The sequence below is a fragment of the Equus przewalskii genome, chromosome 14 (genome assembly GCF_037783145.1).
Source record: "Equus przewalskii isolate Varuska chromosome 14, EquPr2, whole genome shotgun sequence".
NCBI classification, from domain to species: Eukaryota; Metazoa; Chordata; class Mammalia; order Perissodactyla; family Equidae; genus Equus; species Equus przewalskii.
In genome coordinates, this window is record NC_091844.1 from 63,169,256 (window position 1) to 63,191,499 (window position 22,244).

At 38.4% G+C, this 22,244-nt stretch overlaps 1 protein-coding gene across 29 annotated transcripts in view; it reads right to left on the bottom strand.

Annotated features, from left to right (window-relative positions):
• Positions 1-22,244, bottom strand: part of LTBP1 (latent transforming growth factor beta binding protein 1) — a 382,985-nt gene that overhangs the window by 128,956 nt on the left and 231,785 nt on the right. For 17 of the 29 annotated variants that reach the window (XM_070574191.1, XM_070574187.1, XM_070574185.1 and 14 more), the window contains 4 exons: positions 13,983-14,105; positions 7,545-7,712; positions 4,587-4,814; positions 2,379-2,401 (listed from right to left, as the gene is read on the bottom strand). In XM_070574191.1, the coding sequence (XP_070430292.1) occupies positions 2,379-2,401; positions 4,587-4,814; positions 7,545-7,712; positions 13,983-14,105 (542 nt within the window). The remainder of the gene's footprint in view (positions 1-2,378; positions 2,402-4,586; positions 4,815-7,544; positions 7,713-13,982; positions 14,106-22,244) is intronic. The other 12 variants (XM_070574194.1, XM_070574192.1, XM_070574193.1 and 9 more) reach the window with 1 other exon arrangement.

Genomic DNA, 22,244 nt, shown 5'->3' on the forward strand with positions numbered 1-22,244 from the left:
GGTTCCAGTTACAGCTCCTTAGGGCTCACGGAGACTCAGCAGTCAGGTGAGCTAAGGGTCTGTGACCTCACCCACACCAGTGTGAGGCCAGAGCTCTCCTATCATCACTTCACTGAAAGTATTCATCAAGTTACTCCACATACACCCTCCCTTTCTTGCTTTAATTATTGTCATCTTCCAACAAGCTCACTCCCCTGGGGTCTGTTTCCCTTTTGCCCTCTCTCCTATCTTTAATTATCACCTTTTCTGCTTTTTACAAAATAGATATCCTGCCTGAGAATCTTGTCAAAGATCTAGTTTTGTAGGCATGAGTGCTTACAGGCTAACTGCATTTAGATATTCCACAAATAGCTCAAGTCTATCCCCTCCTACCATCCAGGCTCTTGTTCCAGCTTCTTCATTTCTGCCAATGCCACAGACATTCATCCATCCAGGTTTAAAGTCACGTTTTAGTCCTCCCTCTTTTGTCCTCGTCCAGGCCCTGCCCATTTGCACTATACCTTGTATTTGTTCATCCTTTTCCATACCCATAGCCCCCACTACCCTAGTCTGGCCTCACTCACTCATTCACAGTTTACTGTAGTAATCTAATTGGCCTCTCAGGCTTCCTCTTTCTCCCTATCTCAGTTAATCCTGCTGTGATTCATTGTCTAGAAATACTGAGCACTTATTACTTTTTTCCTCTTCTTAAAAATATAGACTAGCTTTCTATTACCTACTAACGATGACCTCAATCAGTCTCAATTGCACCCACTCCCTACAACCCATGGTCATCGTCAGCAAGGAGATGACCGTGATCAGATGTGAATCAGCTCTCGCAGCTTACAGAGAGAACTCCCCCCATCAGCATGGGGCAGCAGACTTCCTAATCAATGCTACTTCTTCACTCAACAAGTGGGGTCCAGCTGAGGAGCAGGGTATTTCCCCACTGATTACAACTGCAGTTTGGTGCTCCAAGTCTTCTAAAGCAGCCCCAAGTCTCTTCTTAAGTCTCTCATGCTCCCGTAACTGACCTCTTGCTGTCTCTCCCCCATCGCACCTTTGCACGTGTAATTTCCTACCCCTGGACCACCCTGCGTTCTCATCACCAATCTTTCATATCATGAGACCTCTGCAAGGAGTCAAGACCACAAAGACTATAATTGCATTCTTCCCCCTGCCTCCTCTCCAAATAAATTACATTAAAAGTATACAAGAAAATTTTCATGCCATACTTCAGATTCTTAATGAGAGTTACCATAAAGTCAATCATAAACAGAGAAGAACAAAACTGAGATAAGACGAGGCTGTCAGGCAGCTGGCCAGCCCACGTGCACACTAAATGACTCCTCCCACATATCAACCAGAACTAAATTCAAAATCAACAAAATGGCAAATTACTGTACATCACTGATCTTTACATATGCTATTCAAGAGCTGCAAATGTGCACAGAAAATACGCATATCTGTTGTACTTCTTTTTGGGTCAACATAACATAACATTCCTCCTTGTTGGGTGCTATCACTCTAAAATCAAACTTCATTTTTTTCCGGATTCTTTCATCACTTATGTTATTCTATCTCATATCCATAAGCTAAAAGTTTTAAAAACTATAATAATTTAAATACATATGTGTGCCATCTAAATTCTAATACTTACTGCAATTTTGTCAACTGAATGAATGATATATAAATGCATAAACATTTAATAATTACTTAATTTTTATGTTATCATTAAAAAATCAAAGCAAGATTCAGACAATGAACAATATTACATAAATAGGACTTAGATTAAACAAATTTCTCTATTTCCTGCTAGTAAATCTCACAATTGATGGGTCTCATTTTCTGCTCAAAAACCAACAGATTAATAAAAATTTCTCTAAAATTCCTTAAAAAAACCATTCCAGTATTAGATTATAACTTTCAAGGGTTAGCCCTGTTCTTACTCTAATTTAATCAAATATGCATGTCAAATTTTAGTTGAATTAAGAAGTACGTCACTCAGTATATATGCACTCTAAGAATACACAATTACATAAACATGTCAGAACCTTTCTTTCTATAGATGGTCCAGACCATGAGTCGACTCCTTGAATTCTGTGTAAGTCCCTGAATCCAGCAGTCCCACTGTTTTCTCTCACTAGAATTTAAGTTCTATGAGAACAAAGAGTTTGGTCTGATTTGTTCTCTATTGTTTTCTGAGCATTCAGAATAGTACCAGTCATATATCAGGTGCACAATAAATATTTCTTAAATAAATGAATGCTATATTTCCTTAAATCAAAGGATGAACAGACATATTACTGTATTTAAGTCTAAAAAAACTCACCCATATTCTAAAAGAAAATCATTTTGAGGATAAAAAAAAGAAGACTTGCAAACAATGAATAAATTACCTTCTCAGGGGGTATAGTTGCCACTAAAACCAGAAAAGAAAGAAGTACATTAGCACAAGACAATCCATCACATAATATTTCAACTTTTAAAAATCAATAAAAGTCCAGTATCTCTCCATATGGATTAAGAATCAAACTAAACCAAATGCAGAATTATGGTCATTTACCATTTTGGAGAATATCACACATGACTGACAGGGGAGAACTATCCATGTCATTCCTCAACCACAGGACCTCAGGCGGCAGATGTGAGAAGTTCTTTTCAACTCTCTCACTAAGACAGTTAAAGAAGGCAATACTTTCTGGGACATTACTTTATGCCTAATCTCAATTTTGTGGAAATTTCCTTATCTCAGAAAACAAACATTTTCATTAATTGGTCACATATTTATCCTTAACATAATGCATATTGTTCGAGATGCTTTCTGATGTTAATATTAAAAAAGAAAGTCACTTATTTCAATAAGAGACATAAGAATGGGTGCTGCATTCCTGATGCAAACTAATCTTTAATTAAGCCCTGAGAGCATTTTCAGGAACATAAGCTAATTCAATCAGGAAAAAGAATCACAAACCAATAAAATCCAATTAGAGATTAGCATTGATATGTTTAACAAATCATATATTACACAATCATAACATTATTGTGGGGTGGTAGTGGTATGGTTATGCTTTTGTATTTAGAACAACTTATCATTAATCAGTCCTTAGCATTAGTCCTCAAGCCTTTGGTCAACATTCACTGGGATTTTTCTCATGAGTCAGTGTCTCCATAAACATTAGTATACAGGTTTGGTAGATGCATTAACTTCTAAAAGCAATCAGGGTACCAGTTTGCTACCACTGCTGCAATATTCTTGTGGTTGGAAAAAGTCAACTAACCTTCCCATCCTGCCTAACCCATCACCAAGAATCTGAGGCAGAATCTGGACCAGAGTCCCTTTCCTCCTGCCTATGCAGAGGATGAGTAGTTGCAAACATCTGGCCATGATACCCCAAGTGTATAGGAGCAAACTGGTCAATGCTTTCAATTCTAGGTGAGGTCCTATCTGCTCTGCCTAACCAAGGAAGAAACGCAGCAAGTGAGAGTGGAATAAAACAGGCTGGAACACACAAAGGTTCAGAGCCCCCCAAAAAAAGCCTTCTCTACCAGGAAGGCAGCCTTGCAAACTTCCAGCTCTCCACTAACCTGGGCACCTTCTTTCCTCACAAAATCCATAAAGGGGCACCCTGAATTCTGACCCAAGAATCAACTGTGAAAAGCCAACAGGAGCTTTATTAGAGCAAATATATATTCTATACCACTATAAGATTTTTATTCCCTCTATCTGGGGTGAGGATTTTTGTGGTAACAAAGATATTCAAAGTATTGGATATGCTGGTTTATATAAAGAAACAGAAATAGAGATAATCCCTTTTTCTGAATGCCAGAGAGATAGTCAAAGTCAACTGTCTCTAGACTGCTTCTGGAGTACAAGTCCTTAACCACTTCCTTGGAAAAATGTGCTCCTTGGACCCATTATATACTCTTTGTATGGCATGTGGCAGGTCACGCCCCTCTCTTGGTCTCAGGTTTCTCAAAAAGTAAATGAAAGGATTGCACCAGGTGATCTCCAAGATCCCTTTGATCGACTCTCCTATCTTTCTTCAGTTTGCTTCCCATTATCCCCGACTGCCTGTTGGACTCTATTTCATGGAAGCTCAGTTGATGCTTTAACTTTTTTAAGCCTGCGGATTCCACTTTATAAATATTTATGAAATGGCCCTCTAGACACAGAAATGAATTTGGGCCATTCCCTGAAGTATTCAAAGCACTCTCCAGGAATAAACACAAAGAAAAAGTAGCCCCCAAACAGCAAGACAATATCCTGCGATTACCATGGAATATTGTCACTACTGGGTACATATTACTCTAGAGCAGTGGTTCTCAGGTAGGAGCAATTTTTCTCCCCAGGGAACAATTGGCAATATTGGACAACCTTTTTGGTTTTAACAAATGGAGGCAGACAATGCTACTGGCATCTAGAGGTTAGAGGCCAAGGATGTTGCTAAACATCCCACCATATACAGAGCAGCCCCACACATCAAAGAATTATCCCAAGATATTAATAGTGCTGAAGCTGAAAAACCCTGTTCTAGAAAGGTATAAACAGGAAAACCAAAGACACACAAGACAAGGCTAGGTCCACAATCCATTTCCATTCTCACCTTCCGGCTCCGCCACTCCTGGCCCGTGTTCGCGGGAGACGGTCAGGGCCTCCACTGGCTCTTCCTTGGCTGGGAGAGGTGGAGGATGAGTACTTTTAGCAACAAGTTGAGTGTTCTTTGGCTTGACAAATACAGGTCCTTTACCTACATGGTGATGGATTGGCCTGCGTCTATGAACGCCAGAAACCGTATAACCCATTCCACCAGGACAGATTTCCTTAAAAGCAGCTAGATTTGGGATGGGAAAATATTCCTTTTAAAAATCTAAAAGTGCAAACTTATACAGAGGAAAATATCATGATGAATATCTCTTAATAAATCATCACTAATATAGTTACATTTAAAAACTTCAAAAACAGATGTAAAATGCTTGAATTTCTGTTAAACTTGCATATTTACAGAAAAAAACCAACCCTTTCTTTTATTAAACATTTCTCCCATCTGTTAATTCCTTAACAGAATTATATATATAGCATATATAGCATACATAGAGCATATATTTATGTATCATATTATATATATCAGCAACCAATTAGGAGATATTACATATACATATTTTATATTTAATATTATATATCACATTATATATTACATATATAAAGTATATATGTAATATATTAAGAGATTTTTATGTATAGAAGATACTATATATATTATATATATCCCATGGGGTGTGTGTGTAATATCAGCAAAAATCAGGCTTTCTTCTTTTCCTCCTGCTTTGCTGTAATTTCATTAGTTATTAACAATGAATTCAGTAACATCTAAGTTAGATGACTAGCAAGAAAGTTAAAAAAGAAAAAGAAATCACTATTCAGGGTGTTGAAATCATAATTTGTTTCCCGCTGAAGAACCCAAAGGACTCAGCCAGAATGAAGTATTATCAGCTGACATGGCGAGGTTGGTTAAGAAGGATTGAAAAGTGGAAGTGTTTTTTGAAGACAGATTCTCTGGATAGTAAGAAGGAATCCAGAGAAGTTCAGACATGCTAACAAGATGATGGACAAAAATCAAGAAACAAAAGGACATGCCAAATCAGAATGTAGTTAATATTCAAGGAAGGGGATGACAAGCGGCCAAAGCCTGACCATGACCAGCTGGTCTAATTATCCAGAGGACAGGAGATATTCTGTGCCCTGGAACTCCTCTCCTCGCCAGGAAAGTGGTTTTGCACACTTAAAAAAAAGTAGACTGGGCACATGTGATTTGCCAACCTCCATTGTATAATCGCCAGGAATAAGTGAAGGGTAAGACAAGGGAGAAAAGGCAGTGTGTGGCCTAAGGAGGAAAAATCCACCTAATCCCTTTGGTGTTGGTGTTGGAGGCAAGTCACCAAATGCAGACACCAAGGAACTTATGGTCAACTTTCTTACTTCTGCTTTTGAAATTGAAAGTAAAGTAAGTCATTTCTCACTTCCAGTGAGATCTCCTATTGAATGTTCTGGACCTAAAATTAGTTCTCAGTAAAAAGGAAACTCTAAACGTCTCCTTAAAGCATGCTAAAATATTGTTTTTCTAAGGATCACACATTAAATGGTGGAACCTCATTTTGTTTAACTATGAAATACAATTCTCACTTGAAACAATAGTTGTTTCCAGAAGAAAAGATGTTTTCCTATCAAATATTTGAAGTATTAATGAACTAAATATTACTTTTATGACAATCACTATATGACCAAAAATTGGTTAAGGGCAAGAATTTTATCTTTAATATTATTTCCAAATTTAGTTATTGTATTTTATGGAGGAGTCTCTCTGCGTCACACTGACCATCTTGATTTATGCTTCACGTAAGGGTTACAAAGCTATAAAAATTGAACTTAAAGACAAATGAGTCTATGAATTATAATGATCATTTATTTCATTGATTAATCCTTTTTAATAATGAGTGGATCAGATCCCACAGGAGGATACTAGGGTCTTTTGGAGAAGTCTAAAATTATCCAGTCTACCAAAATACCATGAACATTATACTATCCTCTGCCTTACCAGCTCTTTCTGATCCTAACCATCAACAAAGGTTGATCATGATATTTCAATTTATATTTAAACCCTGTCTGTTACAGTGTAAGTTACAGCTTTAAGACATTAAATGGTGTTGTGAGAGTTAATGCACTTCCCAAGGCGGGAAGCATCTTATCAAATAAGCAACTGAGTAGACTTTTTTATGCCCATCCCATGCCAGTGAAATTGGGGCCACTGCTCCTTTGATAATGTCATACCCATATTTGCAAGGTATGTTTCTTTCTTTTCCATTTAACTCTACTTGACCCTGCTTGAGAAGTTGGTGACTCCTCGGTAGAAGTAAGGCACTAGGAGAGATAATTTACTCTTTCAGGGCATTAGGCAATTATGTACCAGACTGAAGGATAAAAAACAATCAGCTCCTTAGTATTCAGCTCCCACCAGGAGTTCATAGGGGCTTTGGCAGGATCTGCGCTTGAGTTCTTAATCTTTACAGCATAAATTCAACTGTGAATATAACTCCTCCCATTTCCAATTGGAGAAATTAAGCACAATGCTCATAAGAGAACCTCACAAGCACATGTTCAATAAATGAGCGAATGAGTCAACCTGCACAAAGTGTAGTTACTATACAAGTGGTGAGCAGTCAATCATTAGGAAAGTGCAGGGCCCAAGAGGGCCTTCAGGTCTCTCTCTATACTTTTAAGCAGCAGACTTAGGGTTCTAGAAGCTAGGGATAACATGTAACGGCTTTTCTTAACATTCAAAAGGAAGTCTAATGTCACACAGAAATGGAAAAATCTCTTTGCATGTAATTCTTTCCACTGAGTCAACCTTGTATGTTTATGGTTTCCACAAAAGTGATAAAAACACATTGTATTATTAGAAACTAAAATTAAAGCCAGAAAGTGAAAATAACCCAAGCTGCCAAAGTCGTCCTGGGTACTTGTGTGGCTGGGAAGGAATGTGAGCCTGCAGCTGAGCATGTCTTACCTGTGCCTGGAAGGGGACATTTCTCACAGTGTGGGCCCCAGGCCTTGCCCACACTACAACAGCAGAGCTGCTTGGTGAGGTGAACAGACAGAGGGTGCATACACTGCCTTCCGGAACTGACAAGTCGGTAACACGGCCCTTTCTCTTCAGAGACCACAGGGGTATCCGCTGAAGTAGAGAGATAAGGCCTGATGTCACCCAGGAAACAAAAACCAGATCGACTTTTCATGTAATAGCAAAATGAACCTTAAAGTCTGGATTAGAAACCACACTTGAGAATAAATCTATCTAGATTTAGGGCATCACCTTTCTTGATTTAGAGTCAGTTTGCCAAATGAGTTTCAAAATTAGGGCACCAAATGTCCCTGTCCTTGTCCGGTCTCTTCTTCTATTTTAGCAAGGATTAGATCAGGTATGTGCACATAAAGTGATACAAAACAATTTCGACCAAAATCCAGCTGCCCAAACAAACCTAGTCACTTATTATCAGAATCACTACCTCCTTTGTTTTCTTGTATTTAGTCATCATAGAGCTACTTCTAGGGCAGAATTTGTTGAACAAGTGGGCACTGTGGAAAATCTGGAACTGAACATTACTGATGCTGGTGGAAAATGAGAAACTGAACATCGTTGATGCTGCAAGCCAGCTGTTCTCTTCTCACTTTGAGGACAGCGAGAGCTTGCAGAGCCCCATCAGGTCTCACCCTAAGGCCAGTGAAGAACAAATGGGAGGCAGGGAGTGGCTTCTGACTTGCAATGCCATGCAAAACCCCTGGTCCAGCCAGACAGCACACCAGAGAAGGAGCCGATGTGCTCAAGCCCTTAGAAAATACTGCATAAGCACACCTGTCTATATTCATCCAACATCTAAATCCTAATCCTGACTTTTCTACCCTAAGTTAGCAGGTAAGACCAACATTTCAAATGACTCTCATGGCATTTCTATTTATTTCATTACACATAAACCCAGAAACAATATGCTACCTAGAATGATGCCAGATTGGTGTTTCTGTTGTCTGAGTCTTTAACCACAGGTTGGAAGGCTAGTTTTAAAGGATAATTCATTAGTATACTACATTTATTATTTAAAATATGGTACACATGATTATTCATTCTATTGAGTCATAAGGTCTCATGCTATACTAAAAAAAATATTGCCAAAAGATTTCTAAAGAATACATAGAAATGGGTACGGGCTAGAGTACTGAGGAGCCATCACAAACAGTGCTTATAGGTTCATACATGACAGTGGTTTTTCAGATTGTATTTTTTGCAAGATGGGTTGCTAAGATTAGGGTGAAAAAATTCAGGTACTCTATATAGAGGGAAAAACATCTCAGAGGCATTAAACCTACTGGAAATGCCACATCAGTGAGTCAGGAAAACAAATATTTTGCTCTTGGCTACAGATGAAAGAGAAATCTTCAAAAGTAATACACACATAGCTCTGTACCCAAGTACAGTCTTGAGTCTTCACCATATATCCAATGTTGATGGTGACTCAATTACAAAACACAAAAAGAAGATGCTATGGTTCTCCTATTTGGGTACCCTGCTGGTGTAGCAAGCAACTTATACTTGATTATAGGATTGCAGAATAAACCCTGATGATACTTTCAAAGACATGCTGCTCTAACTAATTAAAACGTGAATGATACATATCATTAAGCAGATATAACCTGATACTTAGAAGAAGTTGAAAAATATAGAAGACTTGAGAGGATAGCATATAGCTAACCCCCATGCTAGTCTGTCTTCATTCCCTGTCCCCCGGACACCTCAAATATCCTCATTCATTTCTTGGATGCAATTCTGCATTAGAGTTTCATCCCTTTAAAGTTTAAAAGCCCTATGGCATGAGTGTTTGGATGCAGGTGTGGGGAGAGCTAAAGCTGTCAGGAGGAGTCTGAGAGATGACTTTCCTAGTGGATTAAGAACCACTAGGCATCCTTTTTGGGAAATGGGCTGTTAAAAATAAATTCTGGGAGAACCAAAATAAAAAAGACAATGATTCTAGGGTCATTGCAGAGTTAGACCATCTATTCAAGTGTGGCAAGTGAGACTAAGTGGCAGCGTTCCTTAAATAAATGACTTGCACCTGTCAACTCAGACCATTTTCCTCTTCCCAATTAAAGGTTTGGCTTGTAGAGTAAGAAAGACCCAGATTCAAATCCGGGCTCAACCACTTACAGATTGTGTAACTTTTGGAAAGATCCTTAACTTCTCCATGCCTCAATTTCCTCATTTCTAAAAGAGGGAGACTAGCAATACAAACCTCATAGAGATCTTGTGAGCATTATATTTGATAATCCATATAAAGTGCTCATTACAGTGCATGACACTGAGTGTGCAGTGAAGATTATGGCATTATTGTCCTGGTTTTTGTTGTTACAGTTATTATTTGTGAGTTTGCACAGACGTCTGTCTAACCTCCAGGCCATGATGCTATGAGACCACCAAGCGAGGGACGCTAGGGGCCTAAACTAAGATGGCCACAGAGGAGGTGGAAAGAAAAGAAAAGGTGTAAGATAGATTATGAAGATTTAACGACTTTCTTGGAGACCAAAGGAGATGTGAGAGTCAAAGCTGACACAGAGGCTCCCAGTCTGACTGCCTGAGAGAACAATGTCACCATGGACAAAACCAGCAAGTCAGGAAGGAAAGCCTATTTTAGGGGGAAAGGAGAAGATCGAGGAGTAACTTACCCAACCAGCTTTGTAAAACAATGATTTGGAACTATGCTATCTAACTCATTAGTCCCTAGCCACATGTTGCTACTTTGATAAAATTTAATTGAAATACGATTTAAAACTCAATTCCTCAGTCACACTAGCCACATGTGACTAGTGTCTACTACATCAGACTGCAGATACGGAACATTTCCATCATCAAAGAAAGTTCTATTGAACAACAGTGATCTAGCCCAAAAGTCAGCAAACTTTCTTTGTAAAGGATGAGATGATAAATATTTCAGGCTTTGTGGGCCATAAGGTCTCTGGTGCAACTTCTCAACTCTGCCACTGTAGCATGAAAGCAGCTGTAGACACTATGTAAATTAACAGGCATGGCTATGTTCCAATAAAACTTCATTTACAAAGACAGTGGGACAGATTTGGCCCATGGGCTACAGTTTGTCAACCCATGATCTAGAACCCTGAATTTGGAGGCACAAAACCAGTTTTAAGTCTCAACGTCAGTTACTAGCTGTATGATCTTGAGAAGTTACTTAAACTCTCCTAGCTCCAGTTTCCTAATGTACAGTAAGAATAATACATATTTCACAAAGATGCTGGGAAAATTCAAAAGAAATGATGTACATAAAAATGACTGACTTTTAGAAGGGATTTGTCCTTCTCATGATTTCCAGGGTTATGCAGAAGTTCCCAAGCACATCTCTCTAACCCTCTGTTTCTGTCAATTAGCACCAAGTCCATGGGTCAAGAATACCATAAAACAGCAAATATCCAGGCTCAGAATTCCTTTATCTGGGCCTTTCTCTACTGAATCTATGGATACACCCTCTGTAGCACTCATCCTGGAGCCCTTAAATTCCTGAAGAAAATTAATTGCTGCTCAGAAAGTTTTCCTACTCCAACTGCAAAGGTTATTATACTTTTCTTGGATTAGCTCTGACAAATCCTAAAATTTCACCTTTCTCCATAGATAATTAGGAGCAGGTCTGGAGAATGCAGCTAAAGCATCCTGAGCCACAGACACAGAGGTCAGAGGCAGCAAATGCCAGAACCCTCCTACTTTCCTTCTTTTAGCTTGGCTAAGTCAAGGACAGAGAGCAGACAAGGAGAGAACGTGAAATGGTTGCAACCTTTGGCTGGAGTCAAGGAATTCTGAGGGTGTTCACCTCGGTGTACTGGAGAACAGAGAGAGCTTCCCGTTGCTCCTCAGCTGTTGCCAAGTGCATTTCTTTGAGTTCACAGAGTCAGCCACGCCTTTTATGGCCTAGATATGCCCCAAATTCATGCTGCTTGAGCAAATGTGGCCAGTCTCCTCCATTAGCTTAACTGCTCTATCCATGGTTGTTTCTATACCTCTCAAGAACATATATTCCAAATCTTAAGCAATAACTGCTCAATGTCTGTGTGTCTGTGTGTGTGTGCAAGCATGCATGACCACCGGTCTTCTTCTGCTACTTCCCCATGACTATCAAGGGTACCACCATCTTGCCAATATTTTTTTCCATTACTCTATGAATACCACCTTTTCCCCTAATTCTTCTCAATTGTCTTCAGACTTCCCCTATTGATTTCTTCAAAATATAGCTCACCAAAAAATCAGACTGGATTGATCCAAGTCACAAATCCTGAAGGCACCCTACATATCTCTGTCATGTTACATGTGGTAAATTCAGAGCAAAGAGAAATAAATCTGCCCATTCAACGCTGGTAAAGAGCCCAGGTTTTAACTTCAAACTCTAAACTGGAACATTCAACTAGCAACAAACGTCTCCTAATACTTATCATTTCAGCTGTTGTAGCTGAACCATAAAATTGAATTATTTATTTTTCAAATAAGAATGGATGGTTGTTTAATAAGCTCAGTATTATCTGGGCAATGACAGTGAAAATAAATGCTAAGGAAATGTGTAAATGTTTCAAAAATCTCATTGGCAGATTTCTACAATCTTATTAAAATTTGGATGTCTGCCCTTAATTCTAGACATCAGATCTAGTCTAAGTATCATTAAACACTTTGTGATCACTTCTCCGAGTTTACCTAATCTGCAACCTTCAATGTAGTAATTTTAACCAGACTATAAATCAAATTATTTAAGGGAGAAAAAACCCCCAAACATTCTCAACAAATTCTATATCCATACTCTGTAAAATCTTTTACGCTTAAATCATAAAACTACATAAAGAGTTTACTCATGTAATTCAAATCAGCCAGAAATTATCCCTAAGTTATCTGGATATTGTTAACAATGTGATTTTTGGCCTGAAATGTCCAAATCCTTGCATCAGTTTTCAAATGTACCTTGTATGCAAACATAATTTTACAGTCTAATTTTACCAGTTGCCAAAAAAGCCCTCTAATTAGGTGTCTGTCTGCTTCCTGATCAGAACTGTCTGTGAAAAGTACACGCAAAAAAGAACTTACATGCAAAATTTCCTACTCTGCATTTGACAGTTTTTAAAGGAAAAGAGTAGTAATTAGTAACAATGTTCCAAAAGACTCAACAAACCCTTCTAAAAGTAATGAATGAGACTGTCATTTTTATTTTACTACATTTGTCTTTATTGCATTATGTCTATGACCTCAGCTTAGGGCACAGAGTTCGAGAGAGACGCACAGCTAAAAACGAACAATACTATCTTCATGAAGAGCATGTCTTGACCAAATGGCAAGTTTAAAACGGGGGACTGGAAGGATGCAGCTTAACATATACCAAGTCCACATTAAAAAAAGGATAATGAAAACAAAAACCTAGCAAGACAGAAATTAACACAGAAATGCTCTTACAATTATCCTGACAGATTTCTGTCTTTTAAAATTTTAATTACATACGGCTTGAAAACTCTGCAGTTTACCTTTGTAATAATGGACATAAGTACCTTAAAAATAATGTAACCTCAAAAAATTCTGCCTGTGAGAATTTTATATTTAAAATGCATCCATCTCTAATTGTCAGGTGATCTGCAGTGATTACACTAGATTGGTTTTTGGGGGGAGAGGGTCTCTTTGGTGAAACCATATTTTCTGAACCAATATTGGCACACATGATTTGATGGAGGATTTGCACCCTTACCAGGTACAAGAGAAAATCCTAGAGACAACATTTGTAAGGCAAAACACTATACCTGCAGGGACATTTTGGTATTTTTTTGAGGATAAAGACTGGAATATCTGAAATTAGAACTGAATAGAAAATCTGAAAGGCAGGCCCTTGGTAACTTATTTCCCAGACTCTTCCAACCAAGAAAGTACAGTGAAACCTCATTAAAATCAGACACCAGTGACTCAGAATTTGGACTAATTAAAGACAGAAGCTGGGACAAAGTCTAATGCAACCTAAATAATGCTTAAAATACTATGAAGGAAAAAACTGTTTCCATCTCTCATGTATGCTAGTTTTAATTAACTCTTTTTCTTCATAAAGTAGACTTACTCAGTATGCTTGTTCTCCACACTTGACCTCAGCCAAAAGACTGAGAAGCGATGGGCAGCTTGTTCTCTACCTTGAGTTTTAGCTATTATATTTTTCTGAAAGCAATAAAAACGCATTTTGGCAAAGGTGCCATAATATAGATTTATTTTATTACATCAGGCTGGCCTCCTCCCTTTATCATTTTAATTAATGAGGTTTCCTGCATATTTACAATATTCAGTTGATCACTGAGTATTTCCCTTCTTTTGGATAACCCCCCCAACATGAAAAAAACAACTGATCCAAAAGAGGAATAAAAAGTGGTCGTTACTTACGCACACAACTTGAAAAGGTAGGATCTGGCCCAAATCCAATTTTGCAGGTACATCTATAGCTGCCCATGGTATTCAAACACTCACCATTAGGGCACACACCCTGTAGCTGGCATTCATTAATATCTGTAAGAAAACACACTTCTTTTAGAAGAAGAAGGCAAGCCCTATTGAACAGATTTTGGCTGTAAATTGCATTCACTTCCTTTTTTACTATAACCGTCTCTTAGCTATAGTAAATAAGAGATGCTAGCAACTTTTAATGCAGCAAGTGTGAATGATCTAAAATCAAATGAATAAACATTTATTGAACATCTACAATTTATACAACAAATATTTATTATGTACTTACTATGTACTCAACGGTTCTAGGTACCAGGTATTTACCACTGAACAAAACTGAGAGAAAATTGCAGCCTTCACAGAGCTTACATTTTAGTGTGAGTCTATGTTAGGTATTGTACAGCATGCAGATAAAGCAAAGACTCCCACCCTGGAGACACTGACAGTCTAGTTGCACATACAACTAAGTAAAAACTTAAGTAAAAATCAGTTCACGTTATCACAATTGGAAGAAAGGTCATAAACTTGAAGAAGTTAAATTATGAAGTTGCCTATATAGACAGTAAGAGCCACTGGAGGAAGTTAGAGGTAAGGGGAGGCTGCAGCACTGAGAGGAGGGTAAGACTTCATCAGGCGTTGAAGTTGGGGAGGAGCCGCACGGACGGGGAGGAGGCGTGACTGATCTACATGGGTGGACACTGGAGTATGAGACTGGAGAAGGAAAGAGGGCTCAGGAAATTGTGAGTCAAACCGTTGGCTGGAAAAGAAGTTTCAGGAAGGTAAATGGTTGGAAAAAGAGCTGCTTAAAGCCAGGCTAGGTTTGGATTCAATTTTATTGAGAACAAGGAGCTATACTAAAGATTTCTGAGCAGGAGGAAGATATAATCAAATGCAGGCTCTGGGGAAATTTATCTGGCCAGCACGTTCTCTTTGGTGGGAAGAGATTAAAAGTTTGATCACTGAAGGAGTAATGCAAGCATGAGACTGGTGACAAGCCAGGTTGGTGACAGTCAGAATAATCAGGAAGGGAAGGAATGAAGTTTTTTGTTTTTTTGTTTTTTAAAGAACAATTGACAATGCAGGGTGTTTGGCCAACACAATACTAGAAAGGAAGAGAAAGGAGTCAAAGATGCCTGGGAGGCTTCTAATCTAAAGAAAGACGAAAAGACATTGCTGGATTTATGGAAGGTTCTGAGGAAGAAAGAGGCAGATGAAGAGATTAGTTCTACACTTGAAAGTCACACTGGGAGAGCCAGTTACAAACACCCAGCAGCAGCAGCAGACTCGGGAATGAAACGCAAGAGGAAACTGTGGTTGGAAATAGAGACTCAGGGTCACTGTACATGGTGATTGCTATGGTCTAAATGTTTGTCCCCCCAAAATTCATATACTGAAATCCTAACCCCAAAAGGTGATGGTATTACTAGGTGGGGACTTTGGGAAGTGCTTAAGTCATGAGAGTGGAGCCCTCATGAATCAGATTAGCGCCTTATAAAAGAGGCTCCGGAGAGATCCCCAGATCTTCCATCATGTGAGGACACAATGGAACCAGGAAGAGGAAGGCCACCACGCTGCTGCCTTGATCTTGGACTTCGTAGTCTCCTTCATAAATATCTGTTGTTTATAAGCAACCCAGTTGGTGGTATCTTGCAGTAGCAGCCTGAATGGACTAAGGCAGTGATTCAAGGGGAAATCGAAACAATTTGAAAGAGGAGAGAGAAAAATCTGGTGCTTTTAAAAAGATTACAGAGTTATTTGCAAAGGTAATTAATTAAAAATCAAAAATAGAATGCGACAAGTTAAAAGTGAAAAATTCATAGTCATTTATATTTTATTCAGTGTGGCCTACGAAGCTTAATAGTTTTGGCTATTAGTGCTTCTTTTTCAAATAATATTTTTACCTCCTCCAATCATTAATTCTAGTAAAACTTATTAAGGATTCTAAAACACTAATTTTCTAAATTAAAATTGAATACAATGGTAGCAAAATATTATTAGCAGAATCGTCACATAAAGACAAACACAGCCCTCAATAAATCATTATTTGTTTATATTTCATATTCTAAGTAGACATAGATATCTGTATAGGCATTTTATCTAACACGTGCAGTTTTTAATTTAATTTCAGTGATATAATAGAACATTTTCAAAGGAACACAAATGACAAGTTAACATATATATTCATTGTATAAATTCTACAGCATTCCAACTTGGATCCGGCTGGAAACTGCAGAGCTAGATTACACCTGGCACAGCATATGGTCCAGCACCTGACCATCTTATTCTTTATCAGAGTGGGTGTTGTGCTGTAATACACATTTATGCACAGCATATAGTTCAAAATATTCCCCCATAACTCATTCTCCTTAAGAAAATCACCATGAAGGACTGGGAAGAGTGCCAAGTCCAGTTGGAGCTTACGTGGTCCAAGTGAGGCCCTTATCATATATCCCAACTTAAACCTCAAGCCTGGGTAACCAGCCAGTTGTGGCCAAAAAGGCTGGACAAGGTCTCCACTCTCCTCCTTCCCCTTACATCCCCACTAGGGCATGATTATCAGTCTTCCTCTTTCTCCAAGTAGCCTGTATCCTTGTTCATTGGTTGCACTACACATTCCACGTTCATCTCTTAGAACCCAGAATTTTTCCTTCTTGGGAAACCTTCTATGACAGTACCATCCCAGGCTCGCTGCTGGCTGCCAGGTTAAGGTGGAGGGTTTTTTTCCCTCCAAAGCATAAATACCTGATGTACAGCCATGGCCTTATACCCTTTTCCCATGCCCCCTCAACTCGCCTCAACATTGCCCACTACCTCGACCACAATGCCACGGGAATAGAGGAAAGGAGTTAAGATTTAAAACAACAATAACTACAGGTATAGACAGGAAAGAACAAAAAAATCCAGGAGGAAAGAGAATCATGCAAGACTTTTTCTATTACTTCTATCCTGATCAGCTTGTGCCACCAGCACTGGCACAACATCTCCCCTAATTTTGGCCCCAGAAACATGGACCTTCCTTCGTGATACACTCTCACAGTTTCCAGAAAAACTTGTTTCCTTCAACTGCCTCTATTTTTTATTGCTTTCTCTAAAGTACCATAAATTAGAAATTAACTTTTCAAGTTTTTTAGTTTATATACAGCAAATTGTATCAATCTTAAGTATACAGCTAATGAATTTTTACATATACACATGTGTGTATATATATGTGTGTATATGTGTATACGTGTGTGTACTCATACTGTGTAACCACTGCTCACATCATGGTTTAGAACATTTCCATCACTTCAGAAGGCTCCTTCTTGTCCCTTCCCAGTCAACACCTCTGCCCCCACAGGTAACTACTACTCTAACTCCTATCATCATTGATTAGTCTTGTCTGTTCTTAAACTTCATATAAATGGAATCATATTATATATATTCTTTTGTCTGACTTCTTTTACTCATTGTTATGCCTGTGAGATTCATCAACGTTGTTGTATGCAGCAGTTCATTCTTTTATTGCTGTGTTATATTTTATTGTGTGAGAATATCAAAATTAACTTGTCCGTTCTAATTTTGAGCTATCATTAACAATGCTTCTGTGAACATTCATATGCATGTCTTTTGGTAGGCCTACGCACTCATGACTCTTGGGCGTGTACCTAGGAATAGGATTTCTGGGTCACTACAGAAGGTCCATGTTTACTTTAATAAACATTGTCAAATAGTTGCCCAAAGTGGTTATCCCCATTCCCAGTATCAATTGCTCCACATCCTCATCAAATTACTGCTAGTCTTTTTCATTTTAGTCATTCTGGTGGGAGTGTAGTGTTATCTCATTACGGTTTTAATTTGCACTTCCTTTTCATATATTTATTAGCCATTTGGATATAAAAACATTCTCTTCTAAAATCTAAGTATCTCTAAGAATGTTGTAGGTCAGCAAGACTGATTCCCTCTTAGCACTCCGGGAGGATCAGTGGTGATTCTCAAAGAGGAGTATATGCTTGCCTGGGGGCATTTTGGGTTGTCACAAGGACTAGGGAACACACGATGGGTGGACACTGAGGATGCCAAACACTCTACAAGTGTGGTTAGTTCTCCATGAGAAAGAATTGTTTTGCCAAAAATGTCATTAAAGCCCTCATAGAGTAACTCATACAGAGGTGATGAGTCTATGAGTTTGTAAGTGCAAAAGGGACCACTTTGAAGTAAGGCTGTCTGAGGAACGATGGGGTGGCGGTGGACGCTGGCTACATGAGAAGGATTTCATTCACTTGACTCAGTGTCTGTATCTTCTACATCTGGACAGTCCCTTGCTTTCTTTGAGACTGTGCTTTGGCCTTAGCATAGATGGGAGGCTCAACTAGAAGCAAAATGGAGACTGGGTCCCCCAAATCTCTGAGTTTGGGGCTGTATGGTTTGGGACCTGCAAGGCCAGAGTCTTAGCACCACCAAGTCTGACGGGGACCCTGACATGATTCATCAGACATAACTGTGATCTCCTGACCGTTCCTGGAGCCCTGGGCACCCTGCAGACCTACTGAAGCAAGGCAGTTCCTTGCATCTGCTTCAAATACTGAGCTTCTATGATAAAACGGCATTTGTGAAAAAAATTTGAAAATCACTGATTTAAATTGTTTCTGTGTCAAATCATGTTCCAGATTTGAGATTTCAACAACTCACATATAAAACTTTAAAAAGCATGCCATTTGTAAATTTTTAATGCCTAATATGCAAAATTTTTACATCTAAAAATTAGATAAGAATTCTTATTTTTTTGTCACTTCCATCCTCTGCTTTGTTCCTGAGAGGACTGTGGGTGGCCAGGAAGTTTATAGCCTTTGTCTTAAAAAAAAAAAGAAAAGAAAAGAAAAAGAAACAAGCAAAAAACTTAGCCCCCATGGTTTTTAATTTAGAATCTCAGAAATTAATAAGAAACAAGAGCAATTATCTAAGTGACTTTCTGAAGTAACGTTCTTTAAGGCCTTTCTAAATAAACTAAAGGAAATTAGAGATTCACAAATGCATTAAGAACAAAATATGGGTTAACTAAAGATGTTCTATCTGGATATGAGAAGTTTAAGGAGTAAGAGAAAACATTATCAGAGCAAAGTTTAACAATTATAAGGAACATGATTGGCAAACTATGAATTATAATTCTATTCAGGCTTCAATTCCTAAGGCAATTTTTTAATCAAATAAAAGCTTATAACTTGATTATAATTTTTATAAATAACTGATTTGACAAATATAATTGTGTTTCAGAAGTCTCATATTTTACACAGTCAGCCAATCTCCCTTCATGTATTCTGATTAAATTGAAAATTTTTTAGCACTTAGTTTAAAAAATGTATAAATGAATCTATTCTTTGTTCTCCCTCTGTAGACCACCAAATTTCTCTGGAGAACTGGAATTCTATGAAGGAAATCTTTGAAGGAATGGTATAACCACTGCACACAGCACGGCTTACTGAGTTAAAGAATGAAGGTCAAAATTAACGGCTGAAGGAGCTGGCACTCTGGTAGAGCCAGTCACTCATCTCCATACCTCCAACTGAGCTGCTGTGTTAGGGCAATCTAGAAGTATATCAAAGAAGAAACAAGGAGAGGAGCTCATACTGCCCCATATGCCCCTTTAGAATAGGCAAAATCCATGAGGTTACAGCTAATATGAAGATTTACATACTTCTCCACTCAATTAAAACATTTACAGATTGTCTCTGCTCAGTGCAGCCTCCCATGTACTTCAGGGCCTATATCAAGTTCATCCGTACCAGGGAAGGATACAATATCTAGTTCAACGAAGCAAGGATCCTCCTCCTCATCCTTTACATAGCACATCTTGTCTCACTGGAGCTTCCTAACCATTCCGGATGGTAAGCAACACTTGAATAGTTATTCCTATTCTATAGAGATAATTTTGTCTAAGGTCACAGTTTTGAAAAGGTTTAATGAGGAATGGGGAAATCTAATGGGAGAAATATCCCACTAAGACCTAATTTTGATGTAACTAGAATGCTAAATTATGTCACCTAGTGCAACTCAATTTCTCTTGATCTAAGTTTCCTCTCCTGCAACACAGAGGGGCTGAATCAGATAATCTCCAAGGGGACTTCTGGCTTAAATATTCTGACTTCAAAACAACCTTGCAGTTGCCAGGGTTGAAAATGCCAAGGAATACATGAAGTATGACATTTAATGCATAATATATTATGAATAGCGGAAGTGCCCTTATGGAAAATAAACACACTTTTATGTATCTATTCCCCTACAGGAAATATGTATGTTTAACAAAGTGAGTAATAATTTACTGCCTTTTTAGTGACGCAAGTTTTTACAGGAAATGAAGCGCGTCCAGTAAGCAACAGAATTTAGGTACAAGGTGAGAATAGTACATGAAGATCTTTATACTGTGTGAAAATATGAAGCTTTCTGGAGATTCTGCTGTATGTATATTCAGCTTTTGCTGATGGACTGAAATTCCATCATCCAATTTAGCAATATGACTTCCCCTTGAAAGCAGAAAACATATCTCTTGAGGTCAATACTTTTCCTAGCCAGACAGATGTTTTGGCTATTTAATAGGAATCACTTACTTTAGATAAAGAAGGTGTTCACTCTCCAAGAGGACATACGTATTTCTTAAACTTCCAGAGACGCAGCTTCATACTGGGTACACATATCCCTGAAGGCACATGCTCATATTCCTCAGGGTATACACAGGCTTGGACACTTTTAAGGGAATCAATTTCTAGATCTTGAGCCTTCATATGTTTGCCTTTCTAAAAGGGATCTGCCTAAGAACACATTTCCCAACCTTCCTTTTCTATTTCTCCCTTACTCAGCGCCTTCTTTGTCTTTACAAAGTCAAGGCATACCTCTTGCCCATCTGGAATCTTTCTGGGCTTTCTAGGTACACTGCTCGACAATGTAAAATTCTCCAAGGCACCAAACAAATAAACAATTCACAAATATCTCTCTCCTGAGAGTTACAGGAAGAGTGATAAGTCTGATTTGTTTCATAAGAAGGCCTGGCTTTGCCAAATAGGTTAGACGGCAGACATTATTCATAGACCGAATGAGCCAACTCCGCAGCTCCAAGGTTTTGGTGAAAACATGTTTAAAGCACATTATCTAATACGAATATGCCAGAAATGAATCTACTGCATTTGTTTAATCTTTCACGAAAAAAACGTAGATGTCAGCTTAAAAATGTGTGAACACATAAGTTTTTCAAAATTATTTTAGGAGATAAATGAGCACAAAAAAGTGTGGAGACCAATGTTCTAGAGCGGTTTTACCCAAGATATTTTCTATGAAACACAAGCTTTGTGAGAATTCTGCTAAAAGAAGGGTTCTGTGGCCAAATATGTTTGAGAAACAGTGTATATTCTACACACATGAGAACATTAAAGACCCCAAGAAGTCCTTTGGCAAGGACTCTTGGCTTTCTTTGTTTAACTTGGTGTTTTCCACACATTTGGCCATGGAACCCTTTTTCACACACCATCTATTAACCTCTCTCTGAATTGGTGGTCTGTGGAGCACATTTTGTGAAATGTTGCTCCCTGGGGCTGGCCCTGCAAACTACTGTACGAGTCTCTTCGTGGATATATTTGCTTCAACCTAGGCCTCGGGGCTGCCATAGCCTCCCCTGCCAACCTGTAACTATCCCATCTTTATAAAATGATAATCTATCATAGGATGGATTCGATCACTGGGCTCAATGAAAGAAGGCAAACCACTGTGGGAGCAATTCCCTTCCTTCCTTCCAATTCTTCTGGTTTCATGGTAACATGATAAAAGAATTATCAGAGCCCAGAGAACAGCTTGTATTTCTTTCTTGATACATGTGTGCTACACATGGAAGATGCTGCTAATAACATACACATCACTGTTGGTCTTGGATTCCTGACTATAGTCTACAAACACTACATTAATTTCTCCTTGAAACATTCACAGTAACATGAATCCATCATAGGCTTTCCTCATCACTCATGATACAATAGGCATCTTCTCATTGATTTTTATAGCCCCAGAAATTAAGGTCAGAGAGCTAGTGGAAAATACAATGCGCTAATGAGTCACTTCGCCACTGTCTTTCCTGAAGAAAAGTGAATAAAATAAACACACACTTCCTTTTTGAATCCCATCCCAGTGATATGAGTACAGTAAGAGAACTCATCAGAAAACCATTCTAAAATGGATAAAAATGGA